The sequence below is a fragment of the Dreissena polymorpha genome, chromosome 3, assembly GCF_020536995.1.
Source record: "Dreissena polymorpha isolate Duluth1 chromosome 3, UMN_Dpol_1.0, whole genome shotgun sequence".
NCBI lineage: Eukaryota > Metazoa > Mollusca > Bivalvia > Myida > Dreissenidae > Dreissena > Dreissena polymorpha.
Window position 1 is genome coordinate 85,021,026 of NC_068357.1, and position 21,571 is coordinate 85,042,596.

The window sequence follows — 21,571 nt, forward strand, 5'->3', positions numbered from 1 at the left end:
TTTCAACAGTTAAAGTTTAAGAATATTTAAGAAAAACGAAAGCCTCTGTTATGGATAATCGATATCATGATGAGTCTCCGAATCAATTCACGAAGTTTGCCTGAAGTTATCATTATGTTTGGCTAACATCTTCCTTCAAGTGTATATGTGTAATATGCATTGTGTATTTGTTTAAAAAAATCATCATCATCATCATCATTTTCTTCATCACCATTATTATTATAATTATTATTATTATTATTATTATTATTTTATTTATTTTATTATTATTATTATTATTCTTTTTCTTCTTCTTCTTCTTCTTCTTCTTCTTCTTATTAATAATAATAATAATAATATTATTATTATTATTATTATTATTATTATTATTATTATTATTATTATTATTATTATTCTTTAAATCAGCAACCAGCCAGAATAAATGAAAGGTAACGACTTCACTGAAAACGAGACATCAGTGTAATCGGTACGCAACTATAATAATCGATCGATATAAATATGAAGTCTATAGATCAACAAATATATTCGAATAGGTGCCTTTTTCTTTTCATAAATTGAAAAAGACCATTTGAGCCCATTGATGCGATGACGTTTTCCAAAAAATATGACATGTTTTTCCCTCACTAAACCGTGACCTGTGATTGGTTTGCAAATGTATGTGTGTTAATTTATTACTTTTTTTTTCAGCGAAAAAGACCACGCAATTTATGCCAAATGAAGTGCCTTCCAGTTATTGCTAATACGTTTTACGTAAAACACGATATTAAATCCCAAAATTTCACTTCCTGGTTGCTGTCCTGGTTTAATGCCATCCTCTTGGAAATAACATGCTTCCGACTAAAACCAGACTAATTCTTCGAATAATCGATTCTCAATGTGGGTAAAGATTAGGAATGATTTTAGTGTCTTGTTTTAACATCACTTCTTTGCTAACCGATTATTCCATAAAGCAAATTTGGGCTAATAAATGTAACTCTACGATTTGTGGTACAACTCTTGAAACTGTTATTTTATTTTATTTTAAAGTCATATTAAAAGTATACTTTAATATCAGTTGTATATGTCATATATATATTAATTTTGTCTTCTTTTTCGAAAAAAAAAGTTGAAAAGTATTTATAAATGCATGTTTCATAAGGTGTCAATATTTAAAGTTGTAAGCACATGTTTACAATTGCCATTATGTACGTTCATAGGTTGCAGTAAATCCGTACCGACGAACTTGCCTCGTAACCGGGATATAATCGACTGAACAGAGAAATGTCCGGATGTTTGAACATATGATTCAAATATAGATCCCTCAGTGTGTCTGTCTGTCTGTCTGTCTGTCTGTCTAACTGTCTGTCTGTCTGTCTGTCTGTCTGTCTGTATGTCTGTCTGTCTGTCTGTCTGTCTGTCTGTCTGTCTGTCTGTCTGTCTGTCTGTCTGTCTGTCTGTCTGTCTGTCTGTCTGTCTGTCTGTCTTTCTGTCCGTCCGTCCGTCCGTCCGTCTGCCTGTAACTGTCTTCAATTCAATATTTTTTTCTCCCTTTTTGTTGACATTTAAAAATGAACTATTAGTAGAATTTCCCGAGAATACTGCGTTGGTACGTCAACGTTAAAACGCCATTTCACAAATTTAAAAATGTTAATTCTGAACAAAGAAAAAGTAATGTAAGTGAAAAATAAAAAATATAAACCATTCTAGTTATTATTCTTTATTTCTATTATGGTTGATATATTTTGATAATATATATTTTATTTCAATAGTAAGTTTTTATTGATTGAAGTATTCTAAACGCACAATAAAATCATTTATATTTCAATAGTTCACTCTCATTCATTCGGAAAGCATGACTAAATAATACGTGTTAAATCAATAATCTGTTTGCAAAGTGTATTGAATATTTCAACGGTTTAAGTTTAAGAAGATTTAAGAAAAACGAATTCCTGTGTTATGGATAATCGATATAATGAAAAGTCTCCGAATAAATACACAATGTCTTCCTGAAGTTATCATTATGTTTGGCTAACATATTCCTTCAACTGTGTCTATGTGTAATGTGCATTGTGCATCTGTTAAAAAAAATCATCATCATCATCGTCATCATCATCATCATCATCATCATCATCATCATCATCATCATCATCATCATCATCATCATCATCATCATCATCATCATCATCATCATCATCATCATCATCATCATCATCATCATCATCATCATCGTCATCATCACCACCAGCACCATCACCACCACCATCATCATCATCATCATCATCATCATCATCATCATCATCATCATCATAATAATAATAATAACAAGTATTACCATTATTATTATTATTATTATTTAAATCAACAACCAGCCAGAGGAAATGAAAGGTAACGACTTCACTGAAAACGAGACATCAGTGTAATCGGTACGCAAGTATAATAATCGATCGATATAAATATGAATCTATAAATCAACACACACATTTGAATAGGTTCCTTTTTCTTTTCATAAATTTAAAAACACCATTTGAGCCCATTGAAAATATTTTTCCAAAAATATGACAGTTTTTTCCCTCACTAAATAGGAAGTGTTTTGCTTAAGTGAACGTTTATTCAGGATTGGCAACAAGTCAATCGAAATAAATCTTTCTGAACTACATTCATTGTTGATGTATACGCTCGGTTGCATTAGTGTAGATATATTAAGATTGAACCGCTCCGTGGCCTGTGATTGGTGTGCAAATGTATGTGTGTTTATTTATTTCTAATTTTTTCGTCGAAAAAGACCACGCAATTTATGCCAATTGAAGTGCCTTCCAATGATTGCTAATACGATTTACGTAAATAAGGATATGAAATCCCAAAATTTCACTTCCTGGTTTTCTGTACGGGTTTGATGCCATCCTCAAAGAAATACCATGCTTCCGACCAAAACCAGACAAATTCTTCGAATAATCGATTCTCAATGTGGGTAAAACTAGGCATGATTCATAGTGTCTTAATTAAGGTTTTAAAAAAACTAAATCTACGATTTGTGGTACAACAGGTGAAACTTGTACTTTATTAAAACAAAGTCATGTCAAAAGAATACTTTAATTTCAGTTGTATATGTCATATATATTAATTTTGTCTTCTTTTTCGATAAAACATACTTTAATAGTATTTATAAATGCATGTTTCATAACGTGTCAATATTCAAAGTTTTAAGCACATTCTCATACTTGTCATTATGTACGTTCATGGGTTACAGTACATCCGTACCGACGAACTTTCCTCGTAACCGGGATATAATCGACTGAAAAGAGAAATGTCCGGATGTTTCAACATATGATTCAAATATAGATCCCTCAGTCGTTGAGTATCGTTGCATCCCTCGTACATAAAATCAGCATAGTTCGGGTGATAGGACAGTATATAACTTTCATTGTTCAAGTGTACTGAAAGAGAAAATGAAAATGGTTATCATTCAAACTGTGTAAATGGCAATACATCACGACATTAAATCAATCAAAATGATCTAGAACATCTGAGGTAAACTCTATCTTGATAACATGACTTACAATCGCAATCGTTAGGTTGAGAAGACCATCTTCCGTCATCTCCGCAGATCATCCAAGTTCCCAGTCTCCCGGGAGGACTCGGGGAGTAAGTCTTCTCACAAGCAAGCATGCAAAACTGACCGTAATCTGGACTCCAGTTATTGCAGAGAATGGTTCCGTGTTTTGGTATAGGAAGCGACTCGCATGGTGTTGCTAAAGGTATATTCACAACACTGTAACTTATTATGCGATCATCAACTGACGATCAAAACAATACAAAATAAATGAAATCATTAAAGTTCGGAGATTTTATTTATTAATGATAAAATACAGATAAAAACAAAGAAACAATATTAATACTTTGACAGACACTATCGTAAAGGGCTTACGTCTCACGGTGATGTTGAAGACACATTCTGTCCTTAACCCGTTCCTAAGTTTTGTGGCCGAGTACTGGACGGTGAAGTCGCCCCAGGGAAACGTGTAGCTTGGGATCTCATAGTTGGAGACGAGTTGTAATTCTGTGTTCATTGGGTCACTAAAAACCGGTTGTAACCAGGCAACTTTGTGCGTTCTTTCTGTTGCATTCACTCGAACGCTTTTTGAGCAATTTGCTACCTGCGGTGGTTGAACGTCTAAGAGAAAGCAAACATAATATTAAAATACGCACTGTGACGTGCAAGGATTCAATAACGGTGCGCATGTAATTTAACGACATATGGCATGCAGGTTTAATAAACTACCTAGATTGCATGTTTTCCCAGCCCAGCCATACCCACAGGCGCATTTAAAGTCTTCTATGAGATTTGTACACGTAGCTTTGTTCATGCATGGGGAACTGTTACAGCTTTCTGCGACTGAAATGGAATACAATTGCAATAAACTGCAAAAATCATACAGGCAATACATGTATCTAAAAAGTAATGCAGTAATCTGTTTCATTTGAATTCGACTCAGGAACAATATCAATGCGCAATGACTTACATTTGCAGACAAGGGGTTCGCCACTCCATGTGCCGTCACTTTGACATAATCGCTCTTCACTGCCTTTAGTCGCATTGTATCCACGATCGCATGCATATATAGCGACGTTCCCGAGGGTTAAACCTGGGGCTGTCACAGTAGCATTTTCAATGGGACCTGGATCGCCACAACTGACAGCTACAACATAGACATATGCATCTTATAACATCCTATTTGAACATTAGTTTACTAACTACAACATTTATTTAGTGTACAGTAGATTAACAAAACCCTATATTGTTACTGTATTTACTATTCAAAAAGATCTGTCTGTCTGTCTGTCTGTCTGTCTGTCTGTCTGTCTGTCTGTCTGTCTGTCTGTCTGTCTGTCTGTCTGTCTGTCTGTCTGTCTGTCTGTCTGTCTGTCTGTCTGTCTGTCTGTCTGTCTGTCTGTCTGTCTGTCTGTCTGTCTGTCTGTCTGTCTGTCTGTCTGTCTGTCTGTCTGTCTGTCTGTCTGTCTGTCTGTCTGTCTGTCTGTCTGTCTGTCTGTCTGTCTGTCTGTCTGTCTGTCTGTCTGTCTGTCTGTCTGTCTGTCTGTCTGTCTGTCTGTCTGTCTGTCTGTCTGTCTGTCTGTCTGTCTGTCTGTCTGTCTGTCTGTCTGTCTGTCTGTCTGTCTGTCTGTCTGTCTGTCTGTCTGTCTGTCTGTCTGTCTGTCTGTCTGTCTGTCTGTCTGTCTGTCTGTCTGTCTGTCTGTCTGTCTGTCTGTCTGTCTGTCCGTCCGTCCGTCCGTCCGTCCGTCCGTCCGTCCGTCCGTCCGTCCGTCCGTCCGTCCGTCCGTCCGTCCGTCTGTCTGTCTGTCTGTCTGTCTGTCTGTCCGTCCGTCCGTCCGTCCGTCCGTCCGTCTGCCTCTCCGTCTGTCTGTCTTTTTTTATTAAAGTGCCAAAGTTAAAACTAACTTACGGATGTCGCACGTCTGACCAAACCAACCAGGTTGACATATGCACGTGTAAATTGTAGGTCCGTCTTCACAGCGCACGTGGTTCACACATGGATTGCGAGCGCAAACTAAGGCAACTGTAAACAAGAAAGTATTCAATGACAATCTTATTGTTTTTATACTCTTCAATAGTAATAAACTAGAATTCTTTAATTTGCATTCCGTAATTCAAAGTAAAGATACTGTATTGTTAACCTTGCTCGCAATTTGTGCCTTTCCAAATTTCAGGACAAGAGCAAGTGTAACTCTCAGGAATGTTTGTACACGATCCCCCATTCAAGCACGGGAAACTGCTACACGAGTCCATATCTAACAAAAAAGGAGATCAGATACACCATTTCGTATGTAAAATGCCAACAAAGCGACTTTGCATGAAATCAATCTGTTCATTTCAATATTTATAATAATATAAAATGAATAAATACGTCATTAAGTTATGTGTTTTCCTTTTGTTTTCCTGTTATATTTAAAAGAAAACAATTTAGCGCTACTATTGTCAGAACGTTGGTCGATGTTTTTTTTAACAACGTCGAATTTAAGATGGACTTGTTTATCACTTTGGTATTATATATTTATAACATATTGCGATACAATGAAAAGAATAAACTTGTTAACAAAATATGTATAAACTAACATGTGCATGTTGGTTCCGCTCCGCTCCACTGCGCAGAGGACAGACACGTGCGGGTCAAATCACCTCCCGCGTATTGGTACCCGGAAGTACAAGCGTAAGTTGCTGTTCCGCCTTGCTGGGTTGACGTGACGCTCACAGTGGCACCACGAACATTCCCAGGTAGTCCACAATTGGCTGCAATGTATAAACAGTACCGTTAACAAAAATTGGAAAAACATAAAAAAAGTTTGAAAGTCCTACTAAGTATTTGTCTCGATACTACATTTTTTCTTGTGTACTTAATTACATAAGCAATTAGCCATTTACTTTAAATTAAATACTATTATTAACATAACTTTAAATTAAATACTGTTATTAACATTTTGTCGCCTGTTAATGATTCGGGAGTGTCACTAAAAAATTGGAAAAAAAAAATCCTCACTACAGAACTGAAATAAAATGAAACAGAAATATTATTTATGTTGCGTTTGTTACACTTTAACATCAACTTAATATCGCTAACGTGGTGGCGGTGGTGGCGGAGGTGGTGGTGATCGACGGCGCCAAAACCTCTTCACGCGTTTCTGTTTCACCATCATCAATGGCGTCTCCACACCTAAAGAAACATTATTGGTTTGTTGTCGGATATACAAAAAGTGTCAAGAGAAAGATCTGTTCATACAAATTACAACACTGAAGCATGAAATTGCATACATGCAACTTGCTCTTAAGCAATAAGATTTGCTGACGTGGCGTCATTTCGATTTGGCAGTCTCATTTCTCCAAATAAAGCCAGCCGATTTACAATCAAAGGAAAAAATAGCTCAAAATGGTATTTTAAACATGGTTGAGACGTAAATATTATTGATGTTTTTTTCATTAGAGTGGTAAAACGGTACTGCATGCGATTAACAGTACAAGTATATTTTTAATGGGAATTTACTTTGTTATCATCGAACAACTGTATGGTATAAATAAATATTTGTGTGAAATGTTACCATGTTAATGAACACGGACAATTAGCATTAAATAGTGATACTACTCACAAACAGGTAAATCCGTATCAGTTAATTCGAATAATTTATTGTCTGAAATCCATCTTCCATCATCACATTCTACATGCCGTAGGGTGTTACATCTTCTATAAATACAAATTGTGGCATGCGTAGCCTCCAAAGTCGAAAAGTCTTTGATGACTTCACCGCTTTCGTCCAAACACGATTCAAGTCTTGAACTGTCCAGTGTTGAGAAGTAACAGCCACGCTGACACACGGATACCTAGCATCAACATGTAATTATCAAACGCAACATATCATGCTGTTTAGAAGCAGTTCAATAAAAAACATACTTGTCAAAACTAATATATGTAATTATCATGGCAATTAACGATCACATAACGCTTTATAGCTAATATAGTGAATAATAAAATGAAATATACAATTCGAACGCTTATGCAAATGTTATGTTATGCTAAGCAATTCTATGATATGCTGTACTGTGATGTATAATTAATATAATATAATATAATATAATACCTTCAAAAATACCGCAAATGTTAAATACCGCGCAAATAAAGCGAGTTCCATATTGTCGGTTAAGCTCTGTCACTGATTTCAAGCCTTCACCTCGGGTCTAGTTTACGAAATGAGAGGAATCAGGAAGGAAATGAATCTGGAAAATTTCAGAAAAGCTGACTTTATTTCATGAGGTGATTTCCACTACCGGTTACAACGAATGCACCGAATGGTATTTAAGACACACTGAAGTCTTCAAGTCGGCATAGGTCGTTTGAAAGTTTGCTATAAACATGGTTCTAAAATTTACCTGTGTTTTTCTCAGCGTGGTGTTCCCTTGTTTCGGACAGACTGCTTATGAACTGCAAGAAGATGATAGGGTAATCTTCGTAACATTACCGAATGAATTATTATTATTATTATTATTATATTATTATTATTATAACTTTTATTATTTTTATTATTATTATTATTATTATTATTATAATTATTATATTATTATTATTATAACTTTTATTATTTTTATTATTATTATTATTATTATTATTATTATTATTATTATTATTATTATTATTATTATTATTATTATTATTTTCATCAACATCATCATCATCATCGTCGTCGTCGTCATCATCAAAATCATCATCAACAACAACATCATAATAATAATAATAATAATCATTATCATCAACAACACCAATAACAACAACATCTTCTAAATCATCATCATCATCATCATCATCATCATCATCATCATCATCATCATCATCATCATCATCATCATCATCATCATCATCATCATCATCATCATCATTCATCATCATCATCATCATCATCATCATCATCATCATCATCATCATCATCATCATCATCATCATCATCATCATCATCATCATCATCATAATCATCATCATCATCATCATCATCATCATCATCATCATCATCATCATCATCATCATCATCATCACCACCACCATCATCATCATCATCATCATCATCATCACAACCATCATCATCACCATCATCATCATCATCATCATCATCATCATCACCATTATCTCATCAGGTATTAACATCAAACGTGCCTTCATATTAAATGTTTATGAAATTTAATTAGCGCATCCATTTCATAGAAATTCCACTTAGAGTACGTGTCCATGTTAAGAGGGATGTGCGCCTTGGATGACCTTGTGAAGGTCTCAGGCGGCGAAATCACATACTGTGACAACAGTGATGGCGCTACTGTGCCTCATAGTCACTGGTGTGACGTAACGAACGTTACGGGCCTGACAGAGAGCGGACACAATACGCGTTTGACGTACCAATGTGATGGAGGAGTTTGGAGGAGAGAGTTCGGCACTAGCACCAACATAGCTACCGGTATGTTGTTGTTTTTTTAGAATTTTAGCACAAAGATGATTTAATAATGATACATATTTCATTTATTTAATACTTTCACATATATTACAAATATGTGATAAGTCATGTAATAAGAAAGAGCATTTTTTTAAAATGAATAATGGAATAAAAAAAGATATGCTTACTGTATAATTTTGCAAAACCAAAACAAACAATAATAATTGTATTAGCAACTGTCATAAGACACAGCAGCGCATAGTATGACATATCTTTCTATTTATAGAATTACAAAAATTATTTAAACGTAATAAGTAATTAAGTTGTATTTTTATTTAGGAAACAATCGCCACAGGAGGTTTTTGTTGGAGGCAGCAATTGGATTCGCGGCCTGTTATTTGCTTTGTGAACTTCGAAAAGGAGGTAAGTAAAATTCATCTACGTCTGTGTTCAAGTGTATATAAAATAGCCTTAATTGAAGTTAGTTAACGCTCTTCGATTTAACTGTGATAAGTAATAAGCGCCATTCAATTATTTACCGGAGTAGATCAACAGTATTTGATGCAGTGGCCAGTATAGCCGGGATATTATGTATGAATAATACCACATCAAACATCGGACACTTAATTATCAAAGTCACAGTTTTATAACCGCGAACGTACCTAGGAAAACACATAAAAGTGTGTGTTTTTTAATTATTGTAACAATATTATGTAATTACTCACGAGTAGCGAGCCGTTCGTCTTCTCTTTCGATATCGTTTTCGGCATAGAACTTAAACGATTGACTTTTAGTAGGTAGGATCAGCAATAAACAAAGTTTATTCCAAAACATGTATGTTAAAACTCATTGTTTTCATTTGCTTTTGTTAATGATATGTTGGAGCTTTATTCCAGCGCGTAATTTTATTCAAACTCGTAATTGCGGCGTTTGCAGTTAAATAACAATGGACAGTTAATAACATTTCGGCTTTTCCTGTTCGTGAATATAAGACAGCTTATGTTTACAATGCAGGTTCAAATGGGGTCATAGAACCTCCCCCGACTTACGCGTATTGTCCACCAACCGAGATCAAGACCAAGAATGAATACTACGCCACTCGTGGAGAGAAATCGGCGACTGTGGTTTGGACAGATCCTCCATATACAGGGAAGGAAGCATCAAGGTAACGCTTAAACTATTTTAAATCAAACAATCGTACAATAAAATAAGCATCTTTCGTTGGAGGAACACCCGTGCTATTATAACAATCTTGAACTGTAAATTAAAACACAAAAGCTAGCAAAAACTAATAACATTAATCTCCTTTTTGATATATAAACACACACGTTGTGCGGTTGGCATTTAAGCGTACAAAGAATGCGTTAAATGGTCAACGATTCATTGAACAAGGCAGATATCTAAATCTGTAAGTAAATATAATCTTTGTGAATCTTGTACACAAAATAAATATCATTTCATTAATATATGTCCTTACTATGCATATATTCGTGAAGAGAATATTAATACCACTCTGAAGCCCCCCTCCCCCCGAAAAAACAGAAAAAATAAATAAATAAATACAAAAGAAATCGGAAAAATATATAAAGCCATATATATTTATATATATTTTTACTCTGCCTTTGAAGGCCGAACAATTTTCTTAATATGAACGGTTGTTTAACAGTACCACTAAGTCGTTACGGTCTCCGGACAATCGCTCCCACGGACAATCGCTCCTACGCTAATTTTGACAAGGCGTACGTTCGCTCCTACGTTGTTTTGACAACCCGGACAGTCGCTTTTATATCATTTTGACTACTAGTAGTTATATATTGTCCCCAAACACTGGTATGGTTACTTTGATATTGTGTTCAGTATTATGTATGTATGTTTACATTTATATGTAAAGGTCTAATGGTCAAATGTAAAATAAACATATTGAATTAAATTAAGATGAGTGTCCGTTTCAGTTCATTGACATGCTGCGGTGGCCTTACAAGCGGCAAACGGTTCCAGGGATCCGTGGACGGAATCATGTATTACATGACATACACCGTTACCGACTCGTACGGGCGGACGGCCTCATGCATGTTTAATTTCAAAGTTATTTGTAAGTTATATGTATATAAGGAACTGAATGTTGTAGAAGTATTGATGTTAAAATGTATGATCATTATAATACACAGCACAATTCTGAACAACATGGTATTTTTTTTACATAACTGCAGATGCATTATTTCGTCTAATCCACAGGTGGCTAGCGTTTGGTTATGATATTGATTAGTAAAAACATCATTTGCATGAAAAATAATCAAATTATAACGAAAAATCAACAACTACCCTGAAAAAATTCACTACCAGAGAGAAGTTGATTTTTCGTTCTATTTTGATTATTTTTCATTCAAAATTATTTTTTACTAATTAATATCATAGCCACACGCTAACCACCTGTGGTCTAATCGTGTCTGCATTTATTAACTTGAGAACTTCCAATACATTGTGGAAAAAGTTTGATACATTTATGTCTTTTTCGAAATCATTTAACTGTAAGCATTTTCATCTTTATTTAACGGGATTGTTTTTATCATTCGACGACAGACTTAACATGCGATGAGCCAACGCCTTCTCATACCCGAGTCAAATATGGCTGTACAAACGGTCTTTTGTACGGAAGTGAGTGCACCTTTCAGTGCGCAGATGGTTACATCATGCCAGAGGGCGTATCCAACAAGACAACGTGTGAGAAACGCGACTCGTCTTCCGTAGAATGGTCTTCCTTGCCGGAATGCGAAAGTATTTATATTATTGCATATTTATTATTGCATATTTATTATTATTATTATTATTATTATTATTATTATTATTATTATTATTATTATTATTATTATTATTATTATTATTTATTGCTTTGCACCACAATATCTCGTCAAACGTATTACGAAACTGTTTTAAATGTATAAATGTATACTAGTATATCTGTGTGTTATCCTAACGTAACGATGGTTGAGTGACGCCATATATCTATGTCGTATTTAAAGTGCGTAAAAACGCCGACACACCATTAAAAAATATGACAATCAGGTATTTGTTGTGTTTGAAGAAAAGAGATGTCCTTTACCTTCTTCGCCCAAGAACGGAAATATCACATGCTCAAGTTCAACGCACGAATTCGGTAGCACGTGTTCCTTTTTTTGCCTTGATGGTTACCGCCTATCTGGGAGTTCATTTGCGTTTTGTCAGGCCAACGGACAGTGGAGTCTTACGGCTGATCAAGTCACTTGTAAAGGTACATGTCTATTTAAGTTTGTAACTATTACATCATTGTTTTAGTTATGTATTTGCATAATAATTCGTCGTGCCAATTGTCTCTCTCAAATTAAATAATTAAATGTGTGCGTGGCTTAAGCACGTTTAATTTAAAAAAAAACACAAAATAGCATTATCATTCGAATGTCTTTTCTGCTGAAAAAAGAATGAACGAAATGGCCAAGTATATTTTCCACACAAAAATGTAGCTCATATACATATATATATATATATATATATATATATATATATATATATATATATATATATATATATATATATATATATACTTATATTTAATTGTATTTTACATACTATTCTTAATAATCACATGTTATTTATAATCGTATAAATTTTCAATTCATTTCCAACTAATTGTTAGTTTGGAATTCAACATAAAAATGAAACACATTTTACACATGACACATTTTAGTTCTCTCAACCCATGCGTTCTTTTTATTATTCCGAACAATACTGATATGCAAACATGTATATACTTGTTATGATATTTCAAAGGTCTGCATTTGTTCTCATTATGATACTAAAAGTCCTAATTAGTTACCTCGCCTCCGTGTAATTTATGCATCCTGTTCCCTCTCTTTGGGTTTGAACATTTCATTGGTTTTCTATGTGCAATTTTGAATAAAACCACTAAACTTATTAACACCTGATGAAGTGATTTTAATGACATTGCACAAAATGAATTGACAGTTCAATCTAAAAATGTACTTTTAATAAACGCAGACAACGAACCTCCAGTAATCACGTGTTCAAGTCACGTGTTTTACGCTGACAGCGGCACGTCAACAGCAATGGTTCATTGGCCGGAGCCTGTGGTTAAAGACAATATCAATCTCGACATAACGGCAGAGAAGCTCTCTATCATCAACCAAGGGGATTCACTAGAAGAAGGAACGTACCTGATTCCATACCGTGCAACCGATTCAGCAGGAAATTCTCACACGATGTTGTCAGAATGCAACGTTACCATTCAGGTCCAAGGTACAATCGTATGTTCCACAACTTTCTGAAGTAAACACACTGCATATGAGCAGTGCTCTGTAAAAAAGAGGTTTAATGTATTTGCGTAAAGTGTCGTCCCAGATTACCCTGTGCATTTCGCACAGGCTAATCAGGGACGAAACTTTCCGCTTTTATAATATTTTTCGTTTCAAGAAAGTCCCTTCTTAGTAAAACTCCAGTTTAGGCGGGAAGTGTCGTCTATGATAAGCATGTGCGGACCGCACAGGCTAATCTGGGACGACACTTTAGGCACATGCATTAAAATCCTTTTTTGCAGAGCGAGGCTCATATTATTATTTATTTTTTAATACAATGTGTGTATTGTTCATGAACATATTTTCCCGCTTATCTCTGATTCGAGTAGGGCAGCTGTCAGTTAATGGCGTGCTATGTGCACTCAGTAGTGGTAAACCAACTTACCCAGGAAAATTGTTATAGACCGCTTACCACCTTAAATTAATTAAAATGTGTAGTTTTTAATTAATGGAACAGCCAAACAAGGAAAAAGAACATACATTTAATTGTAAGAACATGTTATTGATTATATAAAAAATAATGTATTCAGTTGTGAAATGCGCAACCGGCCCGACGGACCGTTTAAATGACACCCGCTTTCTGAGGTACAACTGCTCCGACTCGACCTACTCCGATGGCGTCCAGTGTTCTCTGTTTTGCGATCTTAATCTCGACCTAGTCGGTGCAAGAATCCTTACATGCGAGCGTGATGGAACTTCCGGGGTTGGGATTTGGAAATGGAATTTCGGGGAGGAACCCTATTGCAATGGTACATATATTTAGTATAAAAGGAACCCTACTAGCCTAGCTAACGTTCCAATCCTATAAACTTTAGATACTTGTAACCTATGTTGTTATACACATTCGTGAATAAATATGTTTAAACCAATATTAAGTTAATGACGAACTTAATGTTAGGTATGTTATTAGTTTTGAGTGAAAAGGGACAAATTAAATGATTTGAACGTGAACTTGTTTTATCATTATATCTTTGTAATAAAAAATAGGACGTGTAGTCAAAATATCAAATACTTTAAGCTACGTTAACATATTTTTCAGCTGCGACCATGTTTATGTTTGTTTTCTTTAATGTACATTGTGTATTACACTGCATCGTATGATACGAGCTTGCGGCAAGGAGTTATTTCTTGATGTTTCTATTGTTCTTTCATGAGTTTTGTATTAATATTACAGTGGTACAATGTCCGCCATTGGCACCACCAGCCAACGGCGCCATGAGTTACGACAGCATCAATGCAAGACCACTTTACGTCATGCTGTGTCAATCTCCATATGACAGTCCGGTCGTGGGTTCTCACTTCACCGGTAGACTCAGCTGCCAGGACAGTGGAACGTGGTACCCTTTGGACGCATTCCCCGACTGTATTAGTACGTAGCCAAAATGCCAAGGTTAATAATTGGTCTGTACTTAATGTATTTATGAGCAAAAGTGCTTATTGTTAATATAAGCATATACTAATATTAGTAATATTAGTATATGCTTATATTTACAGTAAGCACTTTTGCTTATAAATACAAGAGATATACATTTGATAAAAAAAAGATGCGGAAAAGTCAGCGTCTGTTTTGGTCATTATTTTCTTTAAGGAAAAAAATTATGGCTATTATTTTCTGAAGGCCAGTGTGAGCACTGTATTACAAAAACTAATCTTATAAATATTGTATGCGTGGAGCCTGTACTAAATAATGATTATTAACATTTTTATAACGTATATCATTATTCTAATTCTTATTATGATTATTATAAGTAGTACTTGCAGTAGAAGAAGTAGTATTTGTAATTGTTAAAATAAAAGTTATAGTTATAGTAGAAGTAATAGTAGTAAAGATAAATTAGTAGTAGTAGTAAAAGTAGTAGTAGAAGTAGTAGTAGTAGTAGTAGTAGTAGTAGTAGTAGTAGTAGTAGTAGTAGTAGTAGTAGTAGTAGTAGTAGCAGTAGTAGAAGTAGTAGTAGAAGTAGTAGTAGTAGTAGTAGTAGTAGTAGTAGTAGTAGTAGTAGTAGTAGTAGTAGTAGTAGTAGTAGTAGTAGTAGTAGTAGTAGTAGTAGTAGTAGTAGAAGTAGTAGTAGTAGTAGTAGTAGTAGAAGTAGTAGTAGTAGTAGTAGAAGTAGAAGTAGTAGTAGAAGCAGTAGTAGTAGAAGTAGTCGTAGTACATGTAGTTGTAGCAGTAGTGGTTATTGTAGTAATACAAGTTATAGTTATAGTAGAAGAAATAGTAGTAAAGTAGAAATAGTAGTAGTAGTAGTAGTAGTAGTAGTAGTAGTAGTAGTAGTAGTAGTAGTAGTAGTAGTAGTAGTAGTAGTAGTAGTAGTAGTAGTAGTTGTAGAAGTAGTCGTAGTAGTGGTAGTATTAATAGTAGTAGTAATTGTAGAAGGGACTTTCAAACTGTTGTTTATTTTTGTTAAGTGTTTGTAATACTGACTTTCTTCATAATTTTTTTAATTAAACGTATGATTAACCATTAATCGTCATGAACAGTTAAATCAAAATATGTGTTCAGTTTCACTCTGGAGCGATATGGTTCTGCCGGCTGAGCTTATTTACGAGGGCAACTGTGAAGATGAGAAAACAAAACAAACTATCAGAGAACAGGTGCTGAAATACCTTGGAACCATAAAAGATGACATTGATAACTCAATTTGTCCTGGTAAAGATTGCAGAGTGGACAATTTAGTAGTCGTGTGTGGTTCTAGAAGGAAGAAACATATAATAGCTAAGAGGCAAGCCTCGTATGTTCGGGTCACCTTTGACTTTGCGACGCCTTTTGACCTGTCAAACTCTTCAGTAACAGGCGCATATAACGAGTTATTTCCTTTACTAACATCCATGAAAGGCTTGATAGCAGCCGCTGTTGCTAACGGCACATTTGATATTGCTGGTTTCACACTACCAGTCGATGCCTTCGGGACCAGTTCTAAACCGAACATAAAGTGCCCTGCTGATCTTAAAAAAGACGGATATAAATGCAGTACGTATTTTCGAATATAATGTTAATATAGTAATATTTAAACTCCAGAGACAGTGTAGAGCAGTTCTTACAAAAAAACGTAAATCAGCTTTTGTTTAAAGGTATATTTAAAAAAAGGTATAATAACCAGATTGGCAGATACGTACATTGGTTATATACATGACACTGATACAGGGTTTATACATTAAAACAGTTCTTTTTTAATGAGAATAACCTTTGCAGAGCCCTGTCCTAAAGGAACCTACCTGAACTCGACAACGGGTAACTGTGAATTGTGCAGAATCGGCGAATACAATGAAGATGATGGTAGAACCGCATGTAATTTATGCCCGGCAGACTACAGCACGCTTAAAGAGGGTTCTAAATACATGGACAATTGCACAAGTAAACGTACTTGCTTACAGTGTTATTATGTCAATATTACTACCAATAGTTAAATGCGCATACATTTAATATAACATTCCTATATTACAGAATCGACAACGCCCAAATATTCAAAATAATTGTCAAACTTGTAATTGTGCAACAGTAACCATCGTTGTTTTATTATTATTATAATTAGAAGGTAAAGTAGTAGGAGTAGTTTTATTATCTCTGTCAGGATTATGTGATCCCGGTTTCATCTCAAGTACAACAATGGTCCCTTGTTCCGCGTGTCCATTGGGTAGCTTTCAGCCAAGCAGAGGTGCCTCAGTTTGTATACCCTGCCCGGCAATGCATACAACGCCTTCAACCAACAGCACGTCGATTAACCAATGCATATTGTTTGATATCAAGGTAATGCATTGATAAATAAAGCTGCAATTTCTTTTTAGACTTCTCTCTATAAAAATAGTGCTTATACAATTGCCCGATAACTCAAGGTTACGATTTGATAAGAATATATTACATAGTTATGTAAAAATGTTGCATTTTGATTCAGCTATGATTCGTAGATTTTCTGAAGCATAATGCATTCGTTATATGAGACTAATTTCTTATTCCTGTAAGTATAATAAAGACATAAACAAAAGTGTCATTTTTTAGTCGATTCGTTTATTACATGTCGCTTAAACTGGGTTAATAAAACAAAAGGCGCTAAATCACATAAAATCCGAAATTAATCAAATCTATGTAAATTTGGTTTCGTCATTTAAGGTGAACAGCCTGAACGGAAACAAGCTGGTAGGAACGTTCACAAGCAGCGTCCCTACTACGTTCATGTCAATGTCAGTCTGGATAAAGAGAGACAGTGGCGGCACAGGGGAATTAACGATCTCAGTTCGAGGCAATGCCAGTGACATTATGTCTGTAAGGCTTTCTGAGATAGTGACAGTAAAAAGCGGGTAAGAAATGACCTCACTTGAAGAGAGTGCTTTCATGAAACATTTTTGTTTTATCACTTTTTGGATACGATTTCAATCCTGCTAAATCAGAACCGTATTTTAAGTAATTTGTTTATGAAGTTGATATATTCCTTTATCAATTTAGTATACGACGGACCAAAACTCGAAGATAACACGTGAACGTTTAAGCCCCAGTAAGGAATTGGACAATGACAAAATATGTAATATAATTCTTTCAGAATGTAATAATAGAATAATTCTCTAACTTAAATGGTTTCTTTTTTCCAGAAATATTGAAGCATCTACGGCGTTCATTCTGTCAAGCACAAGGTGGACGCATTATGTCGTGGAGCTAGATTTCACATCATACGTGCTAACAGTGTTCATAGACAATCTTCAAAAAATCAGAAAGGTCGGTCTCACGCCCTTATCTATAACGTCTGGAAGTGTCCACATGTCGTCTACCAAAGATGCAGGTAAGGATTGTGAACATTGTCGTATTTATGTCAGTCAATGTGAATGTTTATAGATTTGATGTTACGGCACGTTGCTCAACAATCAATTGAAATGTTCTAAATTTCCTAGCATTGAGCTGTTACCTTTATGGGAGCTAGAAGTGTTGAACCGTATACATGAAAAGATGATTTGCTACTTTAATTCAGTTTCATTGTTTTCACTTAAATGAATATTTTGCAAACTGCAAAAATTACCAACACTAGTCAGATGTATATGAATATTGTGTAACAATACGACACGTTGCGATAAATATTCATATGTTAGACTCGTGCATTGTTTCTCCTCAAAGGTGTAACCTTATCTGGTTTGACGTTTTATCCACGGAAGCTGTCTGCTGAAGAAGTGGCCATGTATAGCACCTCGTGCCTCAGCAACTCGTCAGACACGCTTTATTCAATGGTCGATGTAGTACAAAACATTGTAGACGGTCTCGTAATCATCAGTCCATCATCTTGTGACCGTAAGATCAATTCCAAACCTTTGTTGTTTTACTTAAATTGCTTTACAACAAGCACTACCTTATTTCCAATTAGCAGCACTCATTCCAAAGTTAAATGTGCATGTTTGGGATTGTACCCTGTTTTAAATATGCGTCATTGTTTTTCAAAATGTATGACAGGGACGAAATAAGTTTTGTTTCACTGAGAATCATTTATCAAATGTGTAAAAAAAACACACTCATTTTTCTATAGCGTTCGATGAGTGTGCAACAGCGCCTTGCGGTAATCACACCTGTGTGAACGGTATGGGGACGTTCATGTGTGTGTGCAGTGGGGGATGGAGTGGAACTCTGTGCGAGATGCCACCTGACTTCTGTCTGAATCATGACTGCAAACACGGGATCTGCGTTCAAGGAAGCGGAAAATACACGTGCAACTGCACTGACTTCTACACTGGCGGAGACTGTTCGATTCCACCTGGTATGAATACCACACCATAAAAGTTTAACTAGTTAAGTTTTGCTTTATATAATCGAAGCGATATTCGTATCACCAAAACCATTTGCCACACGCCTTAGCTATATTAAAAGTTTATACCAAATGATTTTTTAAACTAAGCATCGTGTCTGTCCGGTCGGGGCAGTGGTTGGTACACGTGCCTATCATCTTAGCGAGTCACGTTCAATCCTCGTTCCCGGAAGCATGTGAGTTTGATGATAACCAAACCGGACAGGTAGGGATTTCCTACAAGTAACCCGGTTTCTATACACAACACAAGAACACATTGAAAGAGAATATAGTTCAGTAGAAACTTAAGAGCAGGAAATTAAAGTAACTATTCACAATTCGTCCCAACTTTCGTGAGTCTATTAAGCATAAGGTAGGAGTGTTGGGACACACTCCGGGTCCACACATACTGCGGTCTTAGGCGCGGAAGGACCGAATAAACTTCGATGTAACCAAAAAGCTTAGCATCAATTTTGTATATGATGCCGATAAACCATGGGCACTGTAAATGAGACATATACTTGTACTTTATGCTTTCAAATAAATTGATAGAAATGTCCAATCCAATACCTCTACAGTAAATGGGGGCTGGTCTTCATGGAGCGACCGGTCAGGATGTGGCGTCACCTGTGGAGGCAGTACCCAAACACGTCAGAGATTTTGTGTAGAGCCGGAACCAGGACCGGGAGGTCTAGACTGCACGGGTTCCAAGGAAGAAACGCAACAGTGCAATGTAATGGACTGCCCTGGTACGTTCACTGCACGTAGATGGCATATACTCGTAACAGCAAACATTTAAACTAAAACGGGTAAAGTATATTATTCGGGTATGTTCTGCGGGTCAAAATTTAAATACTCGTGGGAAAAAAAAACGTTATATTTGGATATGTATTTTATAACGGTAATTTATATATAACAACAAACATTGTCAAAACATGTTAAAGCGCTTATAAATTTAATTTTTTCGTTAAGTAAGATTTAATAGAATGTAATTCGTTTAGTTTGATTTATTTAATTATGAATGCAGTACTCAACAACATATAATTATTTATTAGGTATAATAAAAAATAATATAAACAACGTAAGCTTTACTTGCCTTTTCAAATTTGAAGTCTATGTATTTTAATATTCACGTTTCGTTTTAACAAATATTTAATGCTTTTGGTGCGTTACTTATATTTATTTATGAATATTTGAAATATTAGCAATGCTTAACATGATGAAGAAGATTATCTTAATTCACTTGTTTAATCTCTTCATACTTAAAACATATCATCCAATGCTTCGTAACTAGCAAACTTTGACCCGGATTCTTTTTTTTTCGAGTACCCGTTTGAGCAATAGAAACAATATATACTGTGAAGTCAATTACATCGTAACACAAATAACGCCGGGGATTTCAAAAAGTAAAAGACATGTGTGTCGTTTAAAGAAGCTGTGCTTATAAAGCACCGGATTGCATGTTCCAGTATTAAAATGGATTTGTAACAGTATTATCTAATACATGTATTACAATAACGTATTAAAACTATATACCACAAATAAACAAATATTTAATATAATTTTAAATATCTTTATGAATGTTGCAGTCAAGACCAGTAAATAAATAATGAAATTCTTATTAAAGATTATAATGTTTTTTGGTTGATGTCTTTACGTATGTTAACAAGTTGAAACTACTCTGGTTAAATAGACGCGTTACATGAAAAATAGGTTCTTCTTAAAGAATATGAAAATAGTGGATTTAAAATGATTTATGTCTTTAGATATCTTAAAAATATAATACTACTCTGTTTAAATAGACGCGTCATATGATATAAAAGTAAATGCTTTGGATTTTGTGCTGAACAAAATACTTGGATAGACATTTGGGAAGTAATATTGAATCTCTTACATATGGGGTAAATGCTTTGAAGAAAATTGTTTTGGAATCCTTTGCGTTTTTCCAAAAGACGATATTCTCACATTTCGTGTTGATCTTCCAACGGACAAGATCACCAAATTTCACGACCACCCTCTGAGCATGTGTTTTAATTAGACGTGACCGTTTTGTGTTCAAATCTGGTATAACAAAGTATTGTGTTGAAGGTTGGGAGAAAAAAGTAATTGAACGCGTTAAATTAAACCCATGACACAATGGGTTACAAATGGATATTTATAAATAGTATGGAATTTCAAAGGAATGAAACACTCGATTAACAATAACTCTGTTCGCTAAAACACATAACAATTGTTATTATTGTATTTAATTCCATTTCAGACTATAGGAAGCAATAACTAAGAGTAAATCACATTAAAAAACAATTCTTGTCTGTAAAAACTAATTATATAACCACATAAACATACGAACAGACGCCAAGACATCCTTCACTTAGCTCGTAGTCGATCTCTCTCTTTATCTCTCTATCATACACGTCGCTATGCCTCGGCCTATATCAGGATGAGCTCTAGCTACTAGATCTCTATCTTCTCTCTATCTTCTATCTATCCACTCTCTTCCCTCTCTCTCTC

The 21,571-nt window shown here is 35.0% G+C and overlaps 3 protein-coding genes and 1 long non-coding RNA gene across 5 annotated transcripts in view; 3 read left to right on the top strand and 1 right to left on the bottom strand.

Moving 5' to 3' along the window:
* Positions 1-7,722, bottom strand: part of LOC127875072 (sushi, von Willebrand factor type A, EGF and pentraxin domain-containing protein 1-like) — a 185,289-nt gene extending 177,567 nt beyond the window's left edge. Inside the window, exons 1-7 of one of the 2 annotated variants that reach the window (XM_052419894.1) lie at positions 7,624-7,722; positions 7,135-7,366; positions 6,612-6,704; positions 6,110-6,283; positions 5,671-5,784; positions 5,439-5,552; positions 4,500-4,676 (exon numbers count right to left, since the gene is read on the bottom strand). In XM_052419894.1, the coding sequence (XP_052275854.1) occupies positions 4,500-4,676; positions 5,439-5,552; positions 5,671-5,784; positions 6,110-6,283; positions 6,612-6,704; positions 7,135-7,366; positions 7,624-7,674 (955 nt within the window). In that variant the 5' untranslated portion in view covers positions 7,675-7,722. The remainder of the gene's footprint in view (positions 1-4,499; positions 4,677-5,438; positions 5,553-5,670; positions 5,785-6,109; positions 6,284-6,611; positions 6,705-7,134; positions 7,367-7,623) is intronic. The other variant, XM_052419893.1, reaches the window with a different exon arrangement.
* Positions 7,723-12,099: 4,377 nt separating this feature from the next.
* Positions 12,100-16,162, top strand: LOC127872371 (uncharacterized). Its single transcript, XM_052415703.1, has 6 exons — positions 12,100-12,226; positions 12,991-13,248; positions 13,835-14,053; positions 14,479-14,673; positions 15,805-16,033; positions 16,138-16,162. Exons 2-6 carry the CDS (start codon positions 13,059-13,061, stop codon positions 16,160-16,162), a joined length of 858 nt encoding a protein of 285 aa, XP_052271663.1. The 5' UTR covers positions 12,100-12,226; positions 12,991-13,058.
* A 3-nt stretch (positions 16,163-16,165) lies between these two features.
* On the top strand, positions 16,166-17,012 carry LOC127875073 (uncharacterized). The gene is made up of 3 exons (XR_008047249.1): positions 16,166-16,272; positions 16,495-16,656; positions 16,874-17,012. It is a non-coding gene; the product is annotated as an uncharacterized LOC127875073 (long non-coding RNA).
* A 409-nt stretch (positions 17,013-17,421) lies between these two features.
* Positions 17,422-21,337, top strand: LOC127872372 (slit homolog 1 protein-like). The gene is made up of 6 exons (XM_052415704.1): positions 17,422-17,597; positions 17,886-18,073; positions 18,403-18,573; positions 18,806-19,033; positions 19,639-19,809; positions 21,321-21,337. The coding sequence occupies exons 1-6, from the start codon at positions 17,473-17,475 to the stop codon at positions 21,335-21,337; spliced, it is 900 nt and encodes a 299-aa protein (XP_052271664.1). The 5' UTR covers positions 17,422-17,472.
* The last annotated feature ends 234 nt before the right edge of the window (positions 21,338-21,571 follow it).

Excerpts from the sequence above, each read along its gene's own strand:
- LOC127872371 (XM_052415703.1), top strand. The coding sequence starts at position 13,059 with ATGGTTCATTGGCCGGAGCCTGTGGTTAAAGACAATATCAATCTCGAC. Across the intron at positions 14,054-14,478 it reads GGAGGAACCCTATTGCAATG|TGGTACAATGTCCGCCATTG; the intron begins GTACATATATTT and ends TTAATATTACAG. Across the intron at positions 14,674-15,804 it reads CGCATTCCCCGACTGTATTA|TTTCACTCTGGAGCGATATG; the intron begins GTACGTAGCCAA and ends ATATGTGTTCAG.
- LOC127872372 (XM_052415704.1), top strand. The coding sequence starts at position 17,473 with ATGTCAATGTCAGTCTGGATAAAGAGAGACAGTGGCGGCACAGGGGAA. Across the intron at positions 18,574-18,805 it reads CAGTCCATCATCTTGTGACC|CGTTCGATGAGTGTGCAACA; the intron begins GTAAGATCAATT and ends ATTTTTCTATAG. Across the intron at positions 19,034-19,638 it reads AGACTGTTCGATTCCACCTG|TAAATGGGGGCTGGTCTTCA; the intron begins GTATGAATACCA and ends ATACCTCTACAG.